Source organism: Salmo salar, chromosome ssa19 (assembly GCF_905237065.1).
Source record: "Salmo salar chromosome ssa19, Ssal_v3.1, whole genome shotgun sequence".
In the NCBI taxonomy this organism is placed as follows: domain Eukaryota; kingdom Metazoa; phylum Chordata; class Actinopteri; order Salmoniformes; family Salmonidae; genus Salmo; species Salmo salar.
Window position 1 is genome coordinate 15,267,382 of NC_059460.1, and position 25,720 is coordinate 15,293,101.

The 25,720-nt window shown below is 44.6% G+C and overlaps 1 protein-coding gene across 1 annotated transcript in view; it reads left to right on the plus strand.

The window, feature by feature from the left end:
• cubn (cubilin (intrinsic factor-cobalamin receptor)) overlaps positions 1-25,720 on the plus strand; it is a 54,733-nt gene that overhangs the window by 5,401 nt on the left and 23,612 nt on the right. Inside the window, exons 11-35 of the mRNA XM_014157416.2 lie at positions 313-499; positions 661-779; positions 1,066-1,300; positions 1,457-1,638; positions 1,809-1,971; positions 2,230-2,420; positions 2,872-3,028; positions 4,012-4,187; positions 6,796-6,961; positions 7,213-7,438; positions 7,710-7,840; positions 9,855-10,044; positions 10,329-10,489; positions 10,659-10,840; positions 11,030-11,186; positions 12,172-12,359; positions 17,311-17,470; positions 20,849-21,030; positions 22,367-22,535; positions 22,640-22,821; positions 23,804-23,960; positions 24,191-24,307; positions 24,518-24,631; positions 25,023-25,151; positions 25,370-25,502. Coding sequence (XP_014012891.2) covers positions 313-499; positions 661-779; positions 1,066-1,300; positions 1,457-1,638; positions 1,809-1,971; positions 2,230-2,420; positions 2,872-3,028; positions 4,012-4,187; positions 6,796-6,961; positions 7,213-7,438; positions 7,710-7,840; positions 9,855-10,044; positions 10,329-10,489; positions 10,659-10,840; positions 11,030-11,186; positions 12,172-12,359; positions 17,311-17,470; positions 20,849-21,030; positions 22,367-22,535; positions 22,640-22,821; positions 23,804-23,960; positions 24,191-24,307; positions 24,518-24,631; positions 25,023-25,151; positions 25,370-25,502 — 4,154 coding nt within the window. The remainder of the gene's footprint in view (positions 1-312; positions 500-660; positions 780-1,065; positions 1,301-1,456; positions 1,639-1,808; positions 1,972-2,229; positions 2,421-2,871; positions 3,029-4,011; positions 4,188-6,795; positions 6,962-7,212; positions 7,439-7,709; positions 7,841-9,854; positions 10,045-10,328; positions 10,490-10,658; positions 10,841-11,029; positions 11,187-12,171; positions 12,360-17,310; positions 17,471-20,848; positions 21,031-22,366; positions 22,536-22,639; positions 22,822-23,803; positions 23,961-24,190; positions 24,308-24,517; positions 24,632-25,022; positions 25,152-25,369; positions 25,503-25,720) is intronic.

Consider the following 25,720-nt stretch of genomic DNA (forward strand, 5'->3'; position numbering starts at 1 on the left):
GGGGTGCGGTATATGGCCAATATACCACGGCTAAGGGCTGTTCTTATGCACATCGCAACGCGGAGTACCTGGACACAGCCCTTATCCGTGGTATATTGGCCATATATCACAAACACCCAAGGTGCCTTATTGCTATTATAAACTGGTTACCATCGTAGTTAGACCAGTAAAAATACATGTTTTGTCATACAAGTGGTTACGGTCTGATATACTACAGCTGTCAGTCAATCAGCATTCAGGGCTTGAACAAACCCAGTTTATAATTGGGTTTTGGTAACATTTTTTCTGTATCTCCCCCCCCCCCCAATCCAGCCTACTTCCACAGGGTATCTGTGTACCTGTAGTCCTGGCTGGGGAGGGGTGAACTGTGACCAGAATGTCAATGAGTGTGCCAGCAACCCATGTCAGAACGGAGGTACCTGCAACGATGGACTCAATGGATTCACCTGTACCTGCACTGACCAGTGGACAGGGCCAACCTGCCAGACTGCACAGCAGGGTGTGTGCGCGTGCATGTGTTCGTGCCATCACTGCTTTCCATGTATATCTGTGTCTTTATGGAATGATAGAGAGAAATGGACTTATTTCAGGGAGTTTCGCTGTGTTTGTACAGTGTGTGTACTGTGTGCTTCACTTACCTGTGTGTGTGTGTGTTGTCAGTGTGTGGAGGCTACCTGACTGGCCCAGCTGGTACATTCAGCTACCCCAATACCCCTGGTAGTGACCAGTATGACCACCAAGTCAGCTGTGCCTGGGTCATCAGAACAGACGCCAACAAGGTCGGTGTAATCTAATGCCACACAGTCACTTACACACGGCAGGTCCTGGACCCGACTACACATGACAAGTCTAACAAATGCTCTTCCATGCTGTTACATCAGTAATAATGCAGTATCCCATGGAATAAGCATTTTTGCTGATTTGGACGATTTGAATGCCTAACAATATGTGGCATTTGTTCTATTCGTTGTGCACACCAAGTAGCTACAGAAGATGAGTGAGTACAAGAGAAGTGGAATAGTTCTTTAATGCTGTGTTAATACTGTGGTGTTAATTTCTTCCCAGATTCTACGGATCACCTTCCCTCACTTTGAGCTGGAGAACAGTGCCAACTGCAACTTCGACTTCCTTCAGATCCACGATGGCGAGAGCGCCTCGGCCTATCAGTTAGGGAAGTACTGCGGTACCAGCTCCCCCGCAGAGCTCTTCAGCTCCCACAATGCATTGTACTTTTGGTTCCGCTCTGACCATTCCGTCAACGCAGGCGGCTTCACTGTGGCATGGACCTCACAGACACCAGGTGTGTGTCTGCGCTTGTGTGTGCCTGTGCGTGTCTGTGTTAGCAAGAGACCTAGATAAAATGTATTATTTGCAATCTACCTGATAGCTTAGTCAGGTGTTACCCATGTGCAGTCCTCTCCTCACTGCAATCTGTACCTGTTTGTTCCACCTCCAGTATGTGGCGGGGAGTTGACCGAACCCTACGGTAACATCAACTCACCTGGTTACCCCGGCAACTACCCACCCAACCGCGACTGCTATTGGACAGTTGACGTGGCCCCCGGCCTGCTCATCACCTTTGCCTTCGGAACCCTCAGCCTGGAAAACCACCCTGACTGTAACTATGACTACCTGGAGGTGAGGCAGGCACAATGGCAACATGTCCCTTCAGCTATGGAATATATAGAAGTATATATTTATAGCACCACACATTATGTGAATATTAAGATTTTTCATTTTCATCCGCAACTGTGAAAGTTCTAAGTCTGTTACTGTAACGGCTGTCTGCCCTTGGTTCTGTGTTCTAGATTCGGGATGGTCTCCTCCCGGAAGATCCGGTTCTACAGAGGTACTGCCACAATGTGTCTCCCGCCCCTCTCCAGACCACGGGACCTGCAGCATGGATTCGGTTCCACTCGGACTTCTCTAACTCTGACCGTGGCTTCCACATCACATACACCACCTCTCCATGTAAGAGATCTCTGTCATATCAACTACTGTTAACAACTGACCTTTGATAGGGATAGGATTATTACAAGGATTCTCCATGCTTTGCAATGTCGTATGCAGCTTTTTTTGGTCCCAGATCTTTGTGCTGTTTTGCTCATTCCTATGGTCATTCCATAAATGAGCATAGGAGTCGGCTAAACATCCCAAAGTGATCTGAGACTTTTCTAAAGGATCTCCCTCTACAACTGAAGTTCATGTGTCCGGCTCTCTCTGTTCTAGCTGACCCTGGTTGTGGAGGAACCTTTACAGAGAGCGAGGGCATCATCATCTCCCCGAACTGGCCCAATAACTACGCCCACAACCGCCAGTGTGTCTACATCATCCGCCTGCCGGCCAATGAGATTGTCTCGCTCAACTTCACGCATATGGACTTGGAGTCCCACAGCGGTTGTGTGTTTGACTATGTGGAGGTACAGTAGTGTGTGTGTTTTTGTTTAACTGTCCTTGTGGGTACCAGAAGTCCTCACAAGGAAAGTAAAACAAAGAAATTTAGACAAGTGGGGACAATTTCCCAGTCCCCACAATGAAAAATGCTAGGTTAGGTTTGGGATTAGAATTAAGGTTAGGGTTAGGCATTACGGTTAGGTATAGTTTTAGGGTTAGGAGTTTGGGGGGTATGGTTAGGGTTATGGTTAGGTTAAGGGTTTGGGGTTAAGGAAAAAAGGATTTTGAATGGGAATAAATTCTTTGGTCCCCACAAGGATAGCAATACAAAACTGTGTGTGTGTGTGTGTGATTGAGATGGTTGCTGGTGTCAAGGTGCTTTGTCTCTGGGAGGGGGATTAGCTATGATGTGTGTACCTGTATCTCTGTGCCCTCGTAACATTGTTCGTGTTTGACTCTCCTGGTTGTGTTTCCCAGGTCCGTGATGGTCCCACAGAGACAGACGCTCTGATTGGGAAGTACTGTGGTGACACCATCCCTGCCCCCATCCTGTCCTCCTCCAATGCCCTCTGGATCCGCTTCAAGTCTGACGGATCAATCACCCGGGCCGGGTTCAGGGCCACATACGAAGTCGGTGAGAAACACAAGCGCTGTCTAACCACACCAGTGGCAAAACACTATCTCTTCACCGTCTTGTCACTGGCAAACCCCAACAGTGACAAACCACAAGCTCTTCAGATATGCCAAAAACCATGACCCGGTGACATATAGGGGTACTGATAATGTACTGCACCCATATAGTTCTTCTCACTAGGTTTCTAAGCAGTTAAAATCTCTAGTCCTGTGACGCGTTTCCCCGATCTCTACCTCTGTAGTAATCACATTTCAGCACAGCTGCCTCGCAGAGCTTATTAAAAGTGTGAGGGTTTTATGTGAAGGATAAAAAGGGTTGTGTATTCAGCTTCTTCTGCCCCCTCCCCCACCATGCAGTTTTGTGTGTGTGTGTGTGTGTGTGTGTTTGTGTGTGGCCATCTCATATGTCTGTATGCCTGGCCTGTATGTTATTTAACAGCTGCTCGAGAGACTAAGGTTATATCAGCACAATTCAGTTATTGACATAGTCGTGTTCTGTTCAATGTTCTCTACCTCTCTTATTGAACCTTAAGTCTTCCTGCGGCATTGGCAATCTCTGGTGATTAAACACACTCTTGACACGCACCGTGAATAGTGTGTGTGTGTGTGTGTGTGTGCACTTTAATGGCCCACCCTCCACTCCATCTTCTGCACCTGGAAATGGCCTGTCAGACTGGACTCTACTTAGTGTCACAGCCTGGGATGAATATCCAGTGTGATTCCCAATGCTGGTTCTCTTCGCTCCATATTTGCATATACAGTATGTGAAGTGTAACAGTCGTGTATGGTGATCTGAGCCAAAAGACTTGGCATTTAAACCATTTACAGTTATGTCATTTAGCAGGCTCTCTTACAGGTCATTACAGTTCATTTTCATTATCTGGCAACTGGTTTGCAGTCCATTAGAATTAACTTGACCTCCTTTTCCAATTAGTTTGTGCATAGCCATCTAGAATTGTCACAATGGAGTTCTCTCTTTCCCAGGCTGTGGTGGCACCTTCTCTGGGACAGGTCAGATCCGGTCCCCCTACCACCCTGATGCCTACCCCCACAACAAGGAGTGTGAGTGGGTCATCAACCAACCACAGGGCTACGTTGTCACCCTCAACTTCCTCACCTTCGACATTGAGAGCGGCTCCTGTGTATATGACTTTGTTGAGGTATTCAAAATTCACTCCAGACTTTCATTCTTGAATCCTGCCTCTGATTGTCCAACATCGTCAATGAATATACAGACCAGTCAAAAGTTTGGCCACCTACTCATTCCAGGGTTTTTCTTTATTTTTTACTATTTTCTACATTGTAGAATAATAGCGAAGACATCAAAACTATGAAATAACACATATGGAAACATGTAGTAACCAAAAAAGTTTTAAATCAAAATTTATTTTTATATTTGAGATTCTTCAAAGTAGCCATCCTTTGACTTGATGACAGCTCCATGAGGTAGTCACCTGGAATGCCTTTCAATTAACAGGTGTGCCTTGTTAAAAGTTAATTTGTGGAATTTATTTTCTTCTTAATGCGTTTCAGCCAATCAGTTGTGTTGTGACAAGGTAGGGGTGGTATACAGAAGATATCCCTATTTGGTAAAATACCAAGTCCATATTATGGTAAGAACAGCTCAAATAAGCAAAGAGAAACGGCAGTCCATCATTACTTTATTACATTACTTTATTATTCTACAATGTAGAAAATAGTCAAAATAAAGAAAAACCCTGGAGGTGTGTGTGTGTGTGTGTGTGTGTGTGTGTGTGTGTGTGTGTGTGTGTGTGTGTGTGTGTGTGTGTGCATAAATGTTTGTGTATGTAAATGTATATATTTACTATTGTTGTCATTACATACACAAACATTTCTAAAGAGACGAGGTGACTTGATCTAAGCGTCACCTCTCTCTCTTTTTCAATTTTTGGCATGGGATACATAAACTCAGGAAAAAAAAGAAACGTCCCTATTTCAGGACCCTGTCTTTCAAAGATAATTCGTAAAAATCCAAATAACTTCCCAGATCTTCATTGTAAAGGGTTCAACACTGTTTTCCATGCTTGTTCAATGAACCATAAACAATTAATGAACATGCACCTGTGGAACAGTCGTTAAGACACTAACAGCTTACAGACGGAAGGCAATTAAGGTCACAGTTATGAAAACCTAGGACACTAAAGAGGCATTTCTACTGACTCTGAAAAACACCAAAAGAAAGATACCCAGGGTCCCTGCTCATCTGCGTGAACGTGACTTAGGTATGCTGCAAGGAGGCATGAGGATTGCAGATGTGGTCCAGGGCAATAAATTGCAATGTCCATACTGTGATACGCCTAAGACAGTGCTACAGGGAGACATGACGGACAGCTGATTGTCCTCGCAGTGGCAGACCACGTGTAACAACACCTGCACAGGATTGGTACATATGAACATCACACCTGCTGGACAGGTACAAGATGGCAACAACAACTGCCCGAGTTACACCAGGAACGCACAATCCCTCCATCAGTCCTCAGCCTGTCCGCAATAGGCTGAGAGAGGCTGGACTGAGGGCTTGCAGGCCTGTTGTAAGGCAGGTCCTCACCAGACATCACCGGCAACAACGTCGCCTATGTGCACAAACCCACCGTCGCTGGACCAGACAGGACTGGCAAAAAGTGCTCTTCACTGACGAGTCGCGGTTTTGTCTCACCAGGGGTGAAGGTCGGATTCCCGTTTATCGTCAAAGGAATGACCATTACACAGAGGCCTGTACTCTGGAGCGGGATCGATTTGGAGGTGGAGGGTCCGTCATGGTCTGGGGCGGTGTGTCACAGCATCATTGGACTGAGCTTGTTGTCATTGCAGGAAATCTCAATGCTGTGCATTACAGGGAAGACATCGTCCTCATATGATATGACCCTTCAGCATGACAATGCCACCAGCCATACTGCTCATTCTGTGTGTGATTTCCTACAAGACAGGAATGTCAGTGTTCTGCTATGGCCAGCAAAGAGCCCGGATCTGGGACCTGTTGGATCGGAGAGTGAGGGCTAGGGCCATTCCCCCCAGAAATGTCCGGGAACTTGCAGGTGCCTTGGTGGAAGAGTGGGGTAACACCTCACAGCAAGAACTGGCAAATCTGGTGCAGTCCATGAGGAGGAGATGCACTGCAGTACTTAATGCAGCTGGTGGCTGCACCAGATACTGACTTACTTTTGATTTTGACCCCCCCTTTGTTCAGGGACACATTATTCCATTTCTGTTAGTCACATGTCTGTGGAACTTGTTCAGTTTATGTCTCAGTTGTTCAATCTCATGTTCATACAAATTACATTTACATTTTACATTTTAGTCATTTAGCAGACGCTCTTATCCAGAGTGACTTACAGTAGTGAATGCATACATTTCATACATTTGTATAGCAGACCCTCATGCAAAATGTTCTCTTTCTTTATTTTTCTTTCTTTCTCTCTTTCTTTCTCTCGCTCTCTTTCTCTCTCTCTTGCGCTCTCGCTCTTTCTCTCTTGCGCTCTTGCTCTTTCTCTCTTTCGCTCTTACTCTCGCTCTCTCTCGCTTTCTCTCTTTCTCGCTCTCCTTTTCCTCTTTCTTTCTCTCTCACTCTCGCTCTTTCTTTCTCTCTTTCTTTCTCTCTCTCTCGCTCTCTTTCTTTCTCTTTCGCTCTCTCTTTCTTTCTCTCGCTCTCTTTCTCTCTCGCGCTCTCACTCTTTCTCTCTTTCTCGCTCTCCTTTCCCTCTCTTTCTTTCTTTCTCTCTTTCTCTCTTTCTCTCTTCCCTCCCCCAGGTAAGGGATGGCTCCACGGTGAGCTCTCCTCTGATTGGTACATACTGTGGCAACACCATGCCAGCCATGCTCCAGTCCACCCAGAGGTCCATGTACATCCGCTTCAAGACTGACATGTCTGTCTCCAACCATGGCTTCACCGCAGCCTACGACTCTGCTATGGAGGGTAAGCCCCTGGTACTCATGTGATATGTAGTTTATCTGCCTTAACTAAAAGCTCAAGTATCTAGTACTGTGTATGTGTTGTCAGTGAGTGGTATCTGTGAGCCTATGTGTCCTGGGTATTGTGACAACAAAATGTTTACCAATCCTTTGTCTCTATATAATGTTTCCAAAAATATTTGTGTTGACTATGAATGAGGTGTACAAAGAACAGTAATTTTGAGCCTGTTTCCATGTTTGATACCACGATGCCAGGTTGTGGCGCTACTCTTAATGCCCCATCGGGCTCCCTCACCAGCCCTGGCCATCCCAACAACTACCCCCATGGAGCCAACTGCACCTGGTACATCTCTGTCGCTCCAGGCAACCTCATCCGCCTGTCCTTCACCTCCTTCAACATGGAGTACCACATCAGCTGTAACTATGACTACGTGGAGGTGTATGACAATGGCACCGTGGCGACTGGGACCAAGCTTGGCAGGTAGAGTACAGTACACGCAAACAAACCCATGTCAAGGTGTTAAGAACCTGTGGCAATATGGTGATTACCCTAAATCATTTTAATGTGTGTGAACATTGGCAAGATTCAAAGTCAATATGCACTCTAGAAGTGATTCACTCACGTGATAATTTACTCCAACTCGACGTCAACTCAAACTTCAGTTAACTTCTGTTGGTGAGTGATCAGGTTTATTGTTTGGGAAAGAATGACAGTTTTTTTCCCCCTCCGCATCTGGCCTATCTCTTTCCAGGTACTGCGGTCGGTCTGTCCCTCCCTCTCTGACCAGCACAGACAACCTGATGACTGTCCTCTTTGTCTCCGACATCAGCCTAGCAACCGAAGGCTTCTCTGCCAACTATGTCTCCATCGATGCCGCCACCGGTACGGTTACCCTTGGCAACCGCTATTTCCATTTACAACCCCCCCCAACAACGCATTCATTCACAGAAAAAGTCACAGAAAATGTGTGTTATACACTGCTCAAAAAAATAAAGGGAACACTTAAACAACACAATGTAACTCCAAGTCAATCACACTTCTGTGAAATCAAACTGTCGACTTAGGAAGCAACACTGATTGACAATACATTTCACATGCTGTTGTGCAAAATGGAATTGACAACAGGTGGAAATTATAGGCAATTAGCAAGACACCCCAATAAAGGAGTGGTTCGGCAGGTGGTGACCACAGACCACTTCTCAGTTCTTATGCTTCCTGGCTGATGTTTTGGTCACTTTTGAATGCTGGCGGTGCTTTCACTCTAGTGGTAGCATGATACGGAGTCTACAACCCACACAAGTGGCTCAGGTAGTGCAGCTCATCCAGGATGGCACATCAATGCGAGCTGTGGCAAGAAGGTTTGCTGTGTCTGTCAGCGTAGTGTCCAGAGCATGGAGGCGTACCAGGAGACAGGCCAGTACATCAGGAGACATGGAGGAGGCCGTAGGAGGGCAACAACCCAGCAGTAGGACCGCTACCTCCGCCTTTGTGCAAGGAGGAGCAGGAGGAGCACTGCCAGAGCCCTGCAAAATGACCTCCAGCAGGCCACAAATGTGCATTTGTCTGCTCAAACGGTCAGAATCAGACTCCATGAGGGTAGTATGAGGGCCCGACGTCCACAGGTGGGGGTTGTGCTTACAGCCCAACACCGTGCAGGACATTTGGCATTTGCCAGAGAACACCAAGATTGGCAAATTCGCCACTGGCGCCCTGTGATCTTCACAGATGAAGCAGGTTCACACAGCACATGTGACAGAGTCTGGAGACGCCGTGGAGAATGTTCTGCTGCCTGCAACATCCTCCAGCATGACCGGTTTGGCGGTGGGTCAGTCATGGTGTGGGGTGGCATTTCTTTGGGGGGCCGCACAGCCCTCCATGTGCTCGCCAGAGGTAGCCTGACTGCCATTAGGTACCGAGATGAGATCCTCAGACCCCTTGTGAGACCATTTGCTGGTGCGGTTGGCCCTGGGTTCCTCCTAATGCAAGACAATGCTAGACCTCATGTGGCTGGAGTGTGTCAGCAGTTCCTGCAAGACGAAGGAATTGATGCTATGGACTGGCCCGCCCGTTCCCCAGACCTGAATCCAATTGAGCACATCTGGGACATCATGTCTCGCTCCATCCACCAACGCCACGTTGCACCACAGACTGTCCAGGAGTTGGTGGATGCTTTAGTCCAGGTCTGGGAGGAGATCCCTCAGGAGACCATCCGCCACCTCATCAGGAGCATGCCCAGGCGTTGTAGGGAGGTCATACAGGCACGTGGAGGCCACACACACTACTGAGCCTCATTTTGACTTGTTTTAAGGACATTACATCAAAGTTGGATCAGCCTGTAGTGTGGTTTTCCACTTTTAATTTTAAGTGTGACTCCAAATCCAGACCTCCATGGGTTGATAAATTGGATTTCCATTTATTATTTTTGTGTGATTTTGTTGTCAGCACATTCAACTATGTAAAGAAAAAAGTATTTAATAAGATTATTTCATTCATTCAGATCTAGGATGTGTTATTTTAGTGTTCCCTTTATTTTTTTGAGCAGTATATGAGGGTTAGGAAGAGGAAATCACTGCCACCATGAGTACTGTTACCCCGTTACCCATCAGGGTTAGAGGGGGTTCAAACCTTTGTAACAAAATAACCAAAACAAAGCAAGAAAACATACAGAAAAGATGGCAGTAGTGAAGTAGAAGATTATATCCGAGTTTGACCAATGCTTTGCCTCTTGCTTGAATGGTACTGTAATTTACTGCACACAACATTCCCCCCTTATTCCTCAACTCCAGTCGAAGGAGAATATGGTGTTGAGGTCTGGTACTGCAAGACTACCCTTAAGTTAACCCCATCTCTTTCCCCTCATATTCACAAAATCATATTCCTCTCATGTCTTCCCCAGACTGTAGTGAGACGTTCACCTCCCCTACAGGAGAACTCAGCTCTCCTAACTTTCCCAGTAACTACCCCACCAACCGCCAGTGTATCTATAAGATCATCGTTGGGGTCAACATGCAGATCATGCTCAACTTCACCGACTTTAATATGGAGGGCTCACCACCCAACTGTGCTTTCGACTATGTAGAGATCAGGTGAGCACCCAGTCATAATGAGCCTGATCTTATTCAGCTGTTACAGGAGGATGTTTGTCAGTTGTATGATTCAATTTCACTTGAGCAGTCATTTTGGTGTAATTAGTAGCTAGCCAGGCAAGAAAACCCATGCCAAAGCGAGTGACTGTGAAACCAATGTACAATAATGTGATTAGAATCAAATGAGAACTATGTCAGCAAGCGTGACGAGACGAAAGCTGTTAATATAGCTAGCAACTTAAAAGGCACTATTTTTATCTCCCACGGTTCTCTCTGTCCCACAGAGATGGCGGTTATGAAACCTCTCCTCTGATTGGCAAGTTCTGCTCCAACCAGAGGCCTCCAATGATGGTGTCCCATAGCAACCGCCTGTGGCTCATGTTCCATTCTGACTCCTCTGTCACCTTCCCTGGCTTCAGGGCACACTGGGACGGCACGCAGACAGGTGGGTGTGTGGGAGAAATGTCTATTTCATTAGCATCATCTTCAACAGGTATTGTGATACATACCATAAAATGTACTATACTTTAACTACTCAATCTTAACTCCATCCCTCTGTTTGTACCTCCCTCCTCCTATTCCTCTCCTTTTGTTCCTGCCCTTTCCCAACCTAGGCTGTGGAGGTACTCTGACCACCAGTTCAGGAGGGTTCTCCTCTCCTAACTACCCCCTACCCTACCACACTAACGCTGAGTGTTACTGGCTGATCAAGGCCGATGCTGGGAGCCTGATCACTCTCAGCTTTGGTGACTTCGATCTGGAGTCCAGCACCAGCTGTACATATGACTACCTGGCCGTGAGTACAGAGCACTGTTCAAGGTTATCACACCCACATAACAGTCAGTCAGTACAAACTGAAATTGAACACGAGAGACAATGTGTGTTCATGACGTTGCTGAAAGAAAAGCATATCCCTTGCCCCTTTCGATATCTAACATAATGTCTGTCTGCCTGGCTGCTCATCTGTCCGCCCGTCTGTCCGTAGGTGTACGATGGGAACAGCACTAATGCCCCACAGCTGGCCAACCTGTGTGGGTCTCAGTTGCCTGCCCCAATCAACTCCAGTAGGAGTGAGCTCTATGTGAAACTACGCACAGACAGTGTCGTCGCAGCTGGAGGCTTCCTGGCCATGTATACAACCAGTGAGCATCTATATCTCTCTACACACACACACACACACACACACACACACACACACACACACACACACACACACACACACACACACACGAGTCTAGCTTTACACAAATATACCTCCCCAGTAGCCACTCCATGTAATTGATGTGTCAACGTGTCCTAATGGAGCTGTTGGGTGATTATAAGCCATCTGGCTTTCCAAAGACATTCAGCCATCTCTGTTTGCTGCTTGAGCTGGTACGCTCATGTTGATTTTGTTATCATTTTGTAGGTTCCATTTTACTTTCTTGTTATCCAATTTGTACACGTTTACTTTGACATAGTTACGTTTGAATCTTGAGATACAGTAAACCTTACTACAGTTCATGCCGTACCATGCCTAAGTGGCTTACAGTGGTATCCCAGGGGGCCTTTTGTTTGGTTTCCATGGAAATTGGAGTTAGGGAACGCACTCTTGAGGTTCGAGAGGTGAGGAGACCGAGTTGCCAGAGGTACTCGCACTACAAAAGAATGTCAGAGTGGGGACTGGCTTTTGTTCTTGTTGTCAAATGGGCTTTCTGGAAGTCATGCTGAAAGGACAAGAGGTCACTCTTAGTGAAGTCTATCTTGTTTTGTTTCTGTCACAGCGCTTTGCAATTTGGCCCTGGACTCATGTTCTCATTCTGTCCCTGGAACACTAATTGTCACTTAGGTTTATACAGAGAGGTCAGCTCTGCTCTGAAGCTTTATTTAGTTATTCCTGGAAAAATAACACAGTTTCAGTTTGACTCTCAGTTGAAAAGTACAATGCTTGCCTTTTTGTTGGCTCTCATGCTTAAGCTTGACATTTCTGTCCAAAAACAATGTACATTTAGTTCCTTTTCCATTTAATATTGGAATATATTTTGGTAACAAGCAAATATATTCTTATATCACCATGAAATCCAGGAAATTCAATACTGCTAAATTCACTAAACACATTACTATGAGCTCACTCTCTGTCTTCCTAAGACTGTCAAGGTGTGCTGATCGCCAACCAGGCGCGTGGGCAGATTGAGTCTCTGAACTACCCCAACACCTACCCCCACAACTCCATGTGTAGCTGGACCATCCAGGCCTCCATGGGCAACACCATCAACTACACCTTCATGACCTTTGACCTGGAGGGGACCAGCGTCTGTAGTTACGACTACGTCAAGGTGGGTGGCGCCCTTTGGGAAACAGTGCAAGATAATGTGACGCTAGTGTGGTTTAATGAACTCTAATCAGAGTACCATCATAACATTTGGAAACTGAATGGATCTAAATGATAGAGGTTGAAACTGAGAAACTGATCCCTGTTGACCTGGCCTGAGCTTTCTGTTCTCCCAGATGACATCACTCCAGGAAAGGCATCGTCAGGTCAGGAGGTCAGAACCCCCTTCGTGTGATTAGTGTTGCGTGTTAGTAGTCATGGGTGATGGGTTCGCCTATTCAATTCTGGGAGGAAGTATCAGTTTCCTCTGCTGTGCTCTACTGACTCACCACATGGACAGGGAGCAGGAGACAGATGGACCGCTGACTCTGCTTATACTCTGGAGATAGTGTACACAGTGACTGGTTCTCACTACATACATCAACACTTTTGACATTACCTGATAGTTGTGAGTTTTGATGCAATTTTTGAAATATATTTCTTAGTGAGAAGTTGGATTTCAGCTCTCTCTCCTCTTCACGATAGGTACTAGTGTCCTGGACTAAGCTGAAATAGAATGTGGTTGAAGCCTGTATTGAAAGTAGTTGATAGACAGTTTGCTGTGATCTGCACAAGTTCTCACAGGTTTTCGTCAGGGCTTCCTTTTGACATGATTTTCAAGGAAGACCTCATTTCTTAGAACATGCTACAAGGCTGGCCTTTCATGGCTTACATAATACAAGTGAGTTCTATGGCTCTTCATCTAACTCACTCACTGGAAATAAATGTCTTTGTGGAAACAAAATAGTGCTGTTTTCAACTGGCCCCCTGGTCACCATGACAACCCCAGCACACATGGATGACATCATGGGCTCCTGTAGTTAAATAGACTCATTCTGTGTGGGTCTAGATTTCCTGGAGACTGGTAATTCACATCCTCCTGCTGCACCTCTATTTGGCTAGGCTGATCTCACCACTGTTTTTGTTGCCTATACTCTATTCCACAGACCTGCAACTTTATGGTGCCAGTCTAATTATTTAACTCACAGAGCACTGTGTGGCCTATGGGCCCTGGTCGAAATGAATGCCAAACATTTCATAATTTTCAGTGTACAAAACAGGAATGTCTCATGAAGATTGTCATGACATTGTACTCTCAAATAATGTTGATTGTAACTGAGGGAACAATAACCTTGTTGCAAATCACCAATAACACATAACACAATCGTAATTCAACTCTGTAGTTATAGTGGTCTGCATTTTCCTTTAGTCCTCACAGTATATCCACAAGCTTATGGTAATCTTTCTGTTTGTTTACTTTTGGATGTAATGAATCTGAGATGTCAAGCTTTGTATTCCATGAAAGGTCATATTCTTCATCCTCGTCATTACCTGGTCTAACATCTGACCTCTAACCCCCCATAGAATGTATGGCCTGGTTAGTGCAGATGAGGTAGAGTAGGTTAACATCAATAACACAGGGAATGATTAATCTATCCAGCTTTAATTTCACCTCTTCAATCTTAGGCCTCTAAATCCATTCACTGACATACAGTGGGATCCATAATTATTGCACCATTGATAAAGATGAGCAAAAAATACTATATCAAATAAATAATACAAATACTGAGCTATATTGTATGCTAAAAACATTTGGACAATTATAATATTTTATACTAATACAGTTGGTCAGCGAAATAGATTTTATTTAACAAGTAATAAACATAAAACCGTCTAAAGAAGATGGGGGTACATTTTTAACACCCGTTTTCAATACTCTAGCACCTTACCCTTGCGAGGATAATGACAATGAGCCTTTTTATTTAAAAAAAATATGAGACTGGAGAATACATTGGGAGGGATCTTAGACCATTCCTCCATACAGAATCTTTCCAGATCCTTGATGTCCTTTGTCTGCGCTTATGGACTGCCTGCTCCAATTCAAACCACAAGTCCGGAGTCTGTGATAGCTATTGGCTCGTTTCACCTCAGAAAGCAGAAGAGGATGTCTGACAAGTAGTATGGAGCTGCAACTCGGAGTATTATTTCTTCATCCTATGTAATGTATTCTCAGTGAATTTGGTGAGTTTTTAGGTGCATAGGAGCCATAGGACACATCTCCTTCGCATAGAGTTAATCAGGCTGTTGATTGTGACCTGTGGAATGTTGTCCCACTCTTCAATGGCTATGCGAAGTTTCTGGATATTGGCGGGAACTGGAACGTGCTGTCGTACACATCGATCCAATCTTTTTCACAACGTTGACATCAACAAATCGCTCACCCACACGACACCATACACGTGGTCCGCAGTTGTGAGGCCTGTTAGACATACTGCCAAATTCTCTTAAATGGCATTGGAGGCGGCTTATGGCTGAGAAATGAACATTCAATTCTCTGGCAACAGCTTTGGTGAACATTTCTGCAGTCAGTGTGCCAGTTGCACGCTCCCTCAAAACATGAGACATCTGTCTCAGTTCTTCAAGCTTTGTCAAGTTGGTTCTTGATCATTGCTAGACAGACATTTTCAATTCTTGCCATAGATTTAAGTCAAACTGTAACTAGGCCGCTCAGGAACATTCAATGTCGTCTTGGTAAGAAACTCCAGTGTATGTTTGGCCTTGTTTTAGGTTATTGTCCTGCTGAAAGGTGAATTTGTCTCCCAGTGTCTGTTGGAAGGCAGGCTGACCCAGGTTTTCCTCTAGAATTTTACCTGCGCTTATTTTAATCCTAAAAAACTCCTTAGTCCTTGCCGATGACAAGCATACCCATAACATGATGCAGCTACCACCATGCTTGAAAATATGAAGAGTGGTACTCAGTGATGTATTGTGTTGGATTTGCCCCAAACATAATGCTTTGTATTCAGGACATAAAGTGCATTTCTTTGCCACATATTTTACGGTAGTGTTTTATTGTAAACATGTTGCATGTTTTAGAATATTTTATTCTCTACTGGTTTCCTTATTTTCTTTCTGTCATTTAGGTTAGTATTGGGGAATGACTACAAGGTTGTTGATCCATCCTCAGTTTTCTCCTATCACAACCATTAAACTATGTAACTGTTTTAAAGTTACCATTGGCCTCATGGTGATATCCCTGAGCGCTTTCCTTCCTCTCTGGGAACTGAGTTAGGAAGGACGCCTGTATCTTTGTAGTGACTGGGTGTACTGATACACCATCCAAAGTGTAATGAATAACTTCACCTTGCTCAAAGGGATATTCAGTGTCTGCTTTTACCCATCTACCAATAGGGGCCCTTTGCGAGATTAGGAAAACCTCCCTGGTCTTTGTGGTTGAATCTGTGTTTGAAATGTATTGCTCGACTGAGAGACCTTACAAATAACTGTATGTTCGGGTTATAGAGATGAGGTAGTCATTAAATAAGAATGTTAAACATGTATTATTATACTCTATTATACACTATTACACGACTGCGTGGCCAAGTACGACTCCAACATCATCATTAAGTTTGCAGACAACACAACAGGCCTGATCACGACAACGACGAGACAGCCTATAGGGAGGAGGTCAGAGACCTGGCCTGGTGGTGCCAGAATAACCTATCCCTCAACGTAACCAAGACTAAGGAGATGATTGTGGACTACAGGAAAGGAGGACCGAGCACGCCCCAATTCTCATAAACGGGGCTGTAGTGGAGCAGGTTGAGAGCTTCAAGTTCCTTGGTGTCCACATCACCAACAAACTAGAATGGTCCAAACACACCAAGACAGTCGTAAAGAGGGCACGACAAAGCCTATTCCCCTTCAGGAAACTAAAAAAATTTGGCATGGGTCCTCAGATCCTCAAAAGGTTCTACAGCTGCAACATCGAGAGCATCCTGACTGGTTGCATCACTGCCTGGTATGGCAACTGCTAGGCCTCCGACTTCAAGGCACTTGAGAGGGTGGTGCGTATGGCCCAGTGCATCACTACTACCTCAATTAGCCCGACTGCCGGTGCCCCCGCACATTGGCTACCCGGACTATCTGCATTGTGTCCCGCCACCCACCACCCGCCAACCCCTCTTTTACGCTACTGCTAATCTCTGTTTATCAAATATGCATAGTCACTTTAACCATACCTACATGTACATACTATCTCAATTAGCCCGACTAACCGGTGACTGTATACAGCCTCGGTACTGTTATAGCCTCGCTTCTGTTATCATTCACTGTCTTTTTACTGTTGTTTTTTATTTCCTTACATATCTATTGTTCACCTAATACCTATTTTTTTACTTAAAAATGTCACTGTTGGTTAGGGCCTGTAAGTAAGCATTTCACTGTAAGTTCTACACCTGTTGTATTCGGCGCACGTGACAAATAAACTTTGATTTGATTTTTGCACACAGAGTGAGTCTATGCAACTTGTTAAGAACTTTTTTTACTGCTGAACTTATTTAGGCTTGCAATAACAAAGGGGTTAAATATTTTGCTTTTCATTTTTAATTGATAATTCCACTGACATTAGGGGCATTGTTTGTAAGCGAGTGACACAAAATCTCAATTTAATCCATTTTAAATTCAGGCTGTAACACATCAAAATGTGGAGAAATTCAACGAGTGTGAATACTTTCTGAAGGCACTGCACTTCTTAGATTAGACCCCCCCCAGTTTCCACCTCCCTTTCAGGCCTCAGAATATGTCAGGATTCATTAATCTCATCTCCTCTCTCCTCCCCTCTCTCTGTTCTGGTCTGTTACATAAGAATACATCATGCCAAGACAATGGGGCTTATTGTTGCATTGTCACCACCTCACCACTATACTAATACAACATGTTTTCAATAGGAAGCCATTTTTCAGGTTATTAGGACATGGATGTCTGAATTTATATACATTTCCTGTAGCTCTGAAGTCCCGTGAAGCTAGCCAAATATGTGTATGCTTGTATTTGTATTTGTATCTTTATTCTAATATTTATTCAGTTTTGTCAGAAGAGCTAAGAGTTCCTAACCTGTCTTGATATTTCCCCAGCTGTACAATGGTCCCAACGATCAAGCCCCTCTGATTGGCTCGTACTGTGGGAACACGCCCCCTCCGGCTAACACCACCACTAGCTCCTCCCTTCATATGGTGTTCCACACTGACTCCTCAATTGCCATGACGGGCTTCCAGATGCTCTGGTACCAGAACGGTGAGACCACAACCACAACTAACTCTTGTACCACAACACAACCACAATACTATAAGTAATAGAACCATAACAACCTTACACAACAAACTGTCTGTGTCCAAAATGGCACGCTATTCCCTTCATAGTGCAGTACTTTTGACCAGCAAAACCTGCCCATCTGGCACTCCAGGTAAGCTAGAGCAAATATTTCAAATAGTAATACCAGGCCTGGCTGTTAATATGAATATCACGTTTTACTAGCTAGATCGTAGAGGGACCACAAATGCCACGCCCCCCCTTCCTCTTACTGCTGTGTTCAATTATGATGTCATCTGTTCCTACTCTTCACTTTTTTCCCAAACAACTCTGGGAACTCCCCCTGACCTCACTCCCACATAGGAAAGGGCCTGGCCCAAACACCCAGTGTTACTGGACGATTCATTGTAAATAGGCCTGAAGTACAGCCAAAGTGCTCTGTGTTGAATTATTTAGTATAAGACTGAATGGAGGGAATTGGCAAGAGGAATTGTCAAATGTGACTGCTTGTGGAAGAATATGCATTTGTCATAACATTTTCAATTTCATCCCTTTTTCTCACTACTCTAGCTGCATCCTTATTTACCAAAGTGTTGGATTGGTACTTTGGCAACCTAATTTAAAGTAATCCATGTTTCAGGGATATTCAATCATTTGCAACACAGCGATAGTCTGGGAAAATACCCCCTCTTTTGTTCTTCGTCATGTTTTTCACCAAAGGAAAAGTTAGATCAAGACTACCTGGAAAGATGTAAGAGGCTTATGGAAGATAAGAGATGCCACAAAGTTTAGAGGCCAACATTCCTGTTGATTTTTCATCAAGGATTACACTCCAATTTAGTTAATTTTTAAGGAGTTGTAATTAGCTCAAAGTTGTTTACATATTCATTGTTTGTGCTCTTCATTGCACAATTACGGACATTTGCATTCACATTTGCAACACATACAGTGTACATACAGTATCATTTTTACAATTTCTTCACTAGCCGTTTGGTCCCCTGCTTTATTTATATTCCACAACACTGAGATTTATTGAGTGAATAGCAGAATGCCATTGATGTTGCTGAAATGATCTTGATCGTCGTAGAGCCATCTAGATTCCCATAGACGAACATAGATCTCATTCCCCTCCTCCAACTGCACAGTGATTCCATTAGATACACTAGCCCAGTCGCCAGCACTGTTTCCCTTAGAAGTTACAAGTAATTGACTATTTTTCATCAGCGACGTAAAAGATCGGCCTGCATTGTAGATATGATATTATGTGAAGTGATGGAGATTAATGTACACATGCTGTGCAATAGACCATAATGCAGTTATCTTCATTCATCACTATGTGGAGATTACCTGTATTTGGGCTTTAAGCGTCACCGATGTTGGTGAAGATCTTGCTGTAGATCAGGGTGGTGTCCGAAGTACCCGACACCTCGTCCAGCTAAGAATGCCCCTTTTGGTTTGTCCAGGGTACATGCAGAGTGTTTGAACTTGCGTGATATAATCACTCTTGTTAAATGCTGTAACAAACTATAGTGAACAGTTACAGTATTAGCATATTTCATCCAAACATTGGGAAAGGAAGTTAGGCTAACCCTTTCATCATTAAAAATATTTGATGAAATTAATGAACATATTGATAATATGCAGATAATTAATAACAATCCTAAATCATAATTTGACAGCTTGTGCATACCGTATGCTCGGGGATAATACTGTACGATTTGGAATGGAAATGATACTCACAATCTTTAAATAAAATAACTGTCATGACCACAGACTTGGTAAATGAGATTGTAGAATCTGCATTCTCCTCCAGCTCCCCCACCTGGCTCTCCATGTCCCTGAGCTCAGCCACTGTGATGCCCAGTTGGGATGTAAGACCTGGAGAAATATGAATAGCAAGCTTTCAGAATGAAAAGCTTTCAAGACAGATTATTGTAAGGGCGTAGTGTAAATCTATGAATTTCGTATTATCTTCATTCACTGTCTGTAGGGTAGCCACTGTAAACTCAGCCCCTGTCAGTCTGGCCTTCAAGTCCCTGAGCTCAACCACTGTGGTGCTCAGTTGGGATGTAAGCTTTAGCAAGCTTTCAGACTCAACTAGGCTCCACCTGCCTCACGCTGGCACTCAACTCCAATGCTTGACCTATTGTATTGTAAGTAGAAGTGTTTCAAGGGCCATCGTTTGAGAAATTACAGACCTTAACAATAATGGACAAAACAGCAGAGAGTTAAGGTGGGCTCAGTCTATGAATCAGCCAATTTTGAATCCATTATTTATTTGAAAAAATATATTTTTTTTTTTAAAAGAACATGTCGAACGGGTTAAATAGTCTATTAATTGATACCTTTGATCTCAGTCTGTAGGACAGCCACTGTAGATTCCTAGCTGCTTAGCTCCTCCTCAGTAGCTTTCAGCCTGGCCTCCATTCCTTCTATCTTTATCAGTAAAACATGTCAGGCTGGCAGCTTCTCCCTGAGTCTCCTAGAATTTGACTATTAGCTTCCTGACTTTCTGCCCTCTCTCCCTCCACATGTATCTCAGAACTGATCTCATTCTCTGTGAATATGCCCTCTATCTCTGCCCCAGTCCGACCGCCACACAATAACACCAACAGAGCTGCGACACCCCTCATTCTTTACCTGGACACTCAACGCCGTTAGCCGCCTATGTTGAGCCCACTAGGCTCTTCCAAGCCCTGTATACACATATCCGTGTGACGTGTTTAGTGAGGTCCATGTGTCTTTATGGGAAAATAGGACATGCTCTGGCAGTCAAGGTTTTGAGGAATATGCTTCTGTTTGGTTAGTGTTGCATTGCCAACTCATGTGAGCGTGTTATCATCATGGTTAATCTTGTTCATGTTTAATATTGTGACAACAGCATGACTTTTGCAGGAACATGTCGATGGTCTAGTTAGTTGCCCCCTACCAGAGGTCAATTGTTCTGTGTAGTTACGTTGGTGTGGTATGGTAACACCTCATACAGTATGGACAGGATCTGTTTAGCTGGTAATCAACTGTATAAACACTGTATGAAATTACACACCTTAATGACAGGTGGATTTTTGTCATGATTAGTCTCTGTGACCAACACTAACCAGCATCTCTTTCATCTTTACTATCACTGTGTCCCAATTACCTCTTTCCTCCCATCTTGCACTTGTTCACTTCCCTTCAATGAGTTGAAAGGACTGGTATAGCAAATATGGTGGAAACTCCCAACTAGCCCACAGCTTCAACAATCCAATGCTTTTAGATATGTGGGAAGTGGTGAGCAAGTATACACTTCAGGTTAAAGGAGAGATTAGTGGGACCCACCCCTTTTCTCCATCAGCCTCACTGACTCAGTGTGGCCCCCTACAGGTTGTGGTGGGGATCTGTCTGGTCCCACGGGTTCCTTCAACAGCCCAGGATACCCCAACAGATACCCCGACAACAGAGAGTGTTTCTGGTACATCCAGACTGCCACAGGAAGCAGCATCACCATTACCATCTATGAGTTTGATGTGGAGTACCACCCTGACTGCAACTATGACGTACTAGAGGTAATGTGTGTGATGTGTGGGTCTTAGGGAGTGTGTGTTTGATTCTGCGTGGTGTATGCCAGAGTTGTGTTGTGCTCCCTCCTGTGCTAGCTGTACCCAGAGGGCCTAGCGCAGAGTAGCTCACGCCAGTGGAATGCTGACTTCCACCAGACAGAACAGTGAATGGAGCCAGTGGGGCAGAAATGACCTGGAAATCGCAGCTTAGGGAGCTAGCAAGCTGGCCTTTATCTGGTCCAACTGCCTCCAACGCTGGACTAGCCCCGACCACTGCCACACTACCCAAAATCCCAAAGGCTGGTGCCACACCCTAACGTCCCACAAATGTCACTTCATGATCATCATCAGCTGCTTCTTCCTGTCCTGTAACTGACCAAAGATGTTTGTTGTTGAGGAAACCGTCTGTAGCCCAGCAACACTTTTAAAGGATGGTCTGACAATTAGCTAATTTGATTCCCATATGTCCTATTTTTAAACCAGACAAATAAGCATAGATAAGGACATGAACATAGTTAAGTGATAACCTCAGCTCTAAATATGCAGTGACAGTCTGAATATGCATTCTGTAGGGTCTTTGTACCCTTCAATGGCCCGTTGTTGCTACATTAGGTTGTATGTGCACTGAGTGTACAAAACATTAGGAACAACTTCCTAATATTGTGTTGCATCCCCTTTTGCCCACTGAAAAGCCTTAATTCGTCGGGGCATGGAATCTACAAGGTGTCGAAAGCGTTCCACAGGGATGTTGGCCCATGTTGACTCCAATGCTTCCCACAGTTGTGTCAAGTTGGCTGGATGTCTTAAGGGTGGTGGACCATTCTTGATACACACAGGAAACTGTTGAGTGTGAGAAACCCAGCAGCGTTGCAGTTCTTGACACACTCAAACCGGGGCGCCTGTCACCTACTACCGTACCCCTTTCAAAGGCACTTCAATCTTTTGTCTTGCCCATTCACCCTCTGAATGGCACACATACACAATCCATGTCTCAATTGTCTCAAAGTCTTTAAAATCCCTCTTTAATCTGTCTCCTCCCCTTCATCTAAACGTATTGAATGGAACACTGGTCACTTTAATGTTTACATACTGTTTTACCTATTTCATATATATATATATATCTATACATCCCATAACATTAGCACATTGCTCGTGCTAATATTTAAATAATTTTTCATTCCATTATTTTACTTTTAGATTAGTGTGTATTGTTAGATATTACTGCACAGTTGGAGCTTGGAACACAAGTATTTCGCTAGGTCCAGACCTGTCAGCTCTCTGTCCACCACCACCATAGCCCTGAACCTCTAACCCTTAACCTCTAACCCCTGTCTTTCCACAGGTATACGGAGGCCCTGACCTTTCAGCCCCGAGGCTGGCCCAGCTCTGCACCACCACCTCCAGCCCCCTCCAGGTCTCCAGCACAGGGAACATGGTCACAGTCCGCTTCAAGTCTGACCCCTACGTCAGTGGCCGAGGGTTCAATGCCAGCTGGGTCGAGGTCCAGGGAGGTGGGTGATAGTGGGCTGTAGACACAATGTACCGCACCTACACACAAATACACACGTTTTCACTAAATCCCGTTTCCTCTCCTCTCGCCTCTCTTCCTCCCCAGGATGTGGAGGTCCGATCAAGGCCCCCAGTGGAGAGATCCACTCCCCCAACTACCCCGCCAACTACCCCAACATGGTGGACTGTTCCTGGACCATCTCAGTGGACGTAGGCCACCGGGTCCTCTTCAACTTCACTGACCTGGACATAGAGCTCCACTCCACGTGCCAGTGGGACCATGTAGCTGTGAGTGATTACTTTCTGAATGATGACGTGTGTGGTGTATTATGACTCCTGAGATGAGGAGGAAATGAGGGATGTGGTTGTGGCTCTGGTATCTTTATGCCACTATCTCTCTCAATGTCACGGTATTGGCATGTCCACACTAACAGATGTCAAGGTCCTCTGAAAGAAACTTGGCATCTGAACACTGAGACAATCTATTGAAATATCAACCGCTGTTCTGAGGGCAGTTTCCAAGCTGTCCCTCCCACTGCCTCTGTCGTTCTAAGTGGCCTTTGTTACCATCCTCCCATCCCCCCCATCACAGAGAGAGAAAACGCGAACAGAGCAGAGCTCTTTGTCTCTCTGTGGTTTGGCCGTCTTCTTGTCATCTTCCAGGGCCCATTGTTAACACAGTAAAGGGCAGACAGTACCACTGAAATGATGTGAATGCTAACACCCTGATGTCCCACTGGTCAAGTGCACTAGTGGTCTGTGACAAAAGCTAGTGCTACAGATTCTGTTCAGGGAAACAAGTAGCATTCAGTCTATGCGAAAGAGCATTCAGTGTGTAAGATACAAGCTGCTATGAAATACTGCGTTGAGGTAGCCAACAGAATAGTTATCCTTTGAAAAGCCCCTGTATGAGTCAGGCAGGAAGCCTAGTGGTTAGAGAGTTAGGCAGGAAGCCTAGTGGTTAGAGCGTTAGGCAGTAACCGAAAGGTTGCTAGATCGAATCCCCGAGCTGACAAGGTAAAAATCTGTCGTTCTGCCCCTGAACAAGGCAGTTAACCCACTGTTCCTAGGCCGTCATTGAAAATAAGAATTTGTTCTTAACTGACTTGCCTAGTTAAATAAAACAAATAAAGAGCTGGTGAATGACCAATCATATGTCATTTTTTCACTTCATTGTGAGACACGAACTACAGGAAACAGAAATTATTCCATATTTTCCATTCTGAATATCAACTTCTCATCTTTACGTTGTGTGTGTGTGTGTGTGTAGATCTATGATGGACCCAGTATATCTGCTCCGCTGCTGGGTCAAGTGTGTGGTCAGACACGGCCCGTCCCCATCACCTCCACCCAGAACACCATTTTCGTGCGGTTCAGATCTGATGCCAGCCTCAACCACCGGGGCTTTGCTGCCACCTTCTCCGAGGGTGTGTCATCAGCACAGCTCGCACGGCAATAGATACAAATATTGATACATATACTTTACCTCGCTTAGCCATTATTGAGACATTAAACACATTTCTGGTTTATTATAAAAATATTTATGTGGACGAAGTCTGTTCCAACATTGAAAAACATGTTTATAAAACATATTTTGTTATTAAAGTGTAGATTTTGGTTTGGATTCTTATTGGTAAGAAATGTTTATTTCTCTCAGCTTGTGGAGCCACCTTCTTGACAGATGACGTGGGTGGGGCCATCGCATCGCCACGGTACCCTGCTGTCTACCCAGCCAATCAGAACTGCAGCTGGATCATCAAGGCTCAGTTGCCATGTGAGTTAGCCAATCACATCACAGATACACACCACTCTATCCACTGCACTACAACTCCCATTCATTTCAATGGCCTGCCAGCTTTGGTATTTGTATTAACCAATGATACTTTGTTTTTATATTGCAATGTAATTGATAGTTAGTTATCTGTAACAAACTGAAGTGATGCGGTGTCTTGTTTTCTCTTTCCACACACTATCCAATGCACAGTCAACCATGTGACCCTGTCGTTTACGGACTTTGAGCTGGAGAGTCTCAACTCCAACTGTTCCCACGACGCTGTGGAGATCCTAGATGGAGATAACTACATGGCACCAGTCATTGGTAAGGTCATGTTACAGAAAATAAATAATATAAAATAATACAGATCAGTGCTACACAGTGGATACTGGTCCTCCGAGGCTACATACTATAGAAGAATATAAACAAGAACGGGATATAACAGAGACTGTGTAACCCTTTACACTCGTAACCGTAGACGGTTGAAAATGGCAGATTTGAGCACTGATCACCTCCTAAATTGGTACACTGTGGCTGTACCGTAACATGCTCATAAAAGCAAATTCCCAAGAGTGTGAAGGGTCATGTCATTGTTGCAGCACATGGCCTTTAACATGGAAAAAATACTGTATCGAAGTATTACTGATTACTACTCCAACACAATGATAGATGACGTTTTCCATGTTAGTTGTGATGATATTTATTTTCCTCTCAGGTCGTTACTGTGGCACTGAGATCCCTCACCCAGTCACATCGTTCAGCAACGCCCTGGTCGTCAACTTTGTCTCTGACTCCTCTGTCGCCATGAAGGGCTTCAGAGCAACCTACACAGGCTCCACCTCAAGTAATGCATCTAGCTGTGTTTGTCAGAATGGTCAACTATTAGTGGGACCCAATGGTTGTCTCACATAAGGTCTTAAAGTACCTTCAGAAATTGAGTTTGATTCCACATATCTACTGCTGTCTATTGCCTATCTCCATATCATCTGACAGTGATCAGTTCTGACAGCGACTAACTCTAACCCTCCTCTCACTAATCTTAACCCCGTCTTCCTCTCGCAGGCTGTGGCGGGGACTTGCTCATGGAGACGGGGGCCTTTAACAGTCCTAACTACCCTGATGCCTACCCTCCCAACGTGGAGTGTGTCTGGACCATCACCAGCTCCCCCGGCAACCGCCTCCAGCTCTCCTTCATGTGAGTCTCCTATACTTATTACATGGGTCATTACATGGGTCATTACATGGGTCATTACATGGGTCATTACATGGGTTATTACATGATCAAATGCCTCCATATTGCATCTTCTACGTATTCTGAATATTTATTATACTGTAAGACATTGCCTCAGGGAAGATCATTAAATAATATGTTCTTTCACCATGGAATAGGTTCTAAATACGGTGGTTATAAAA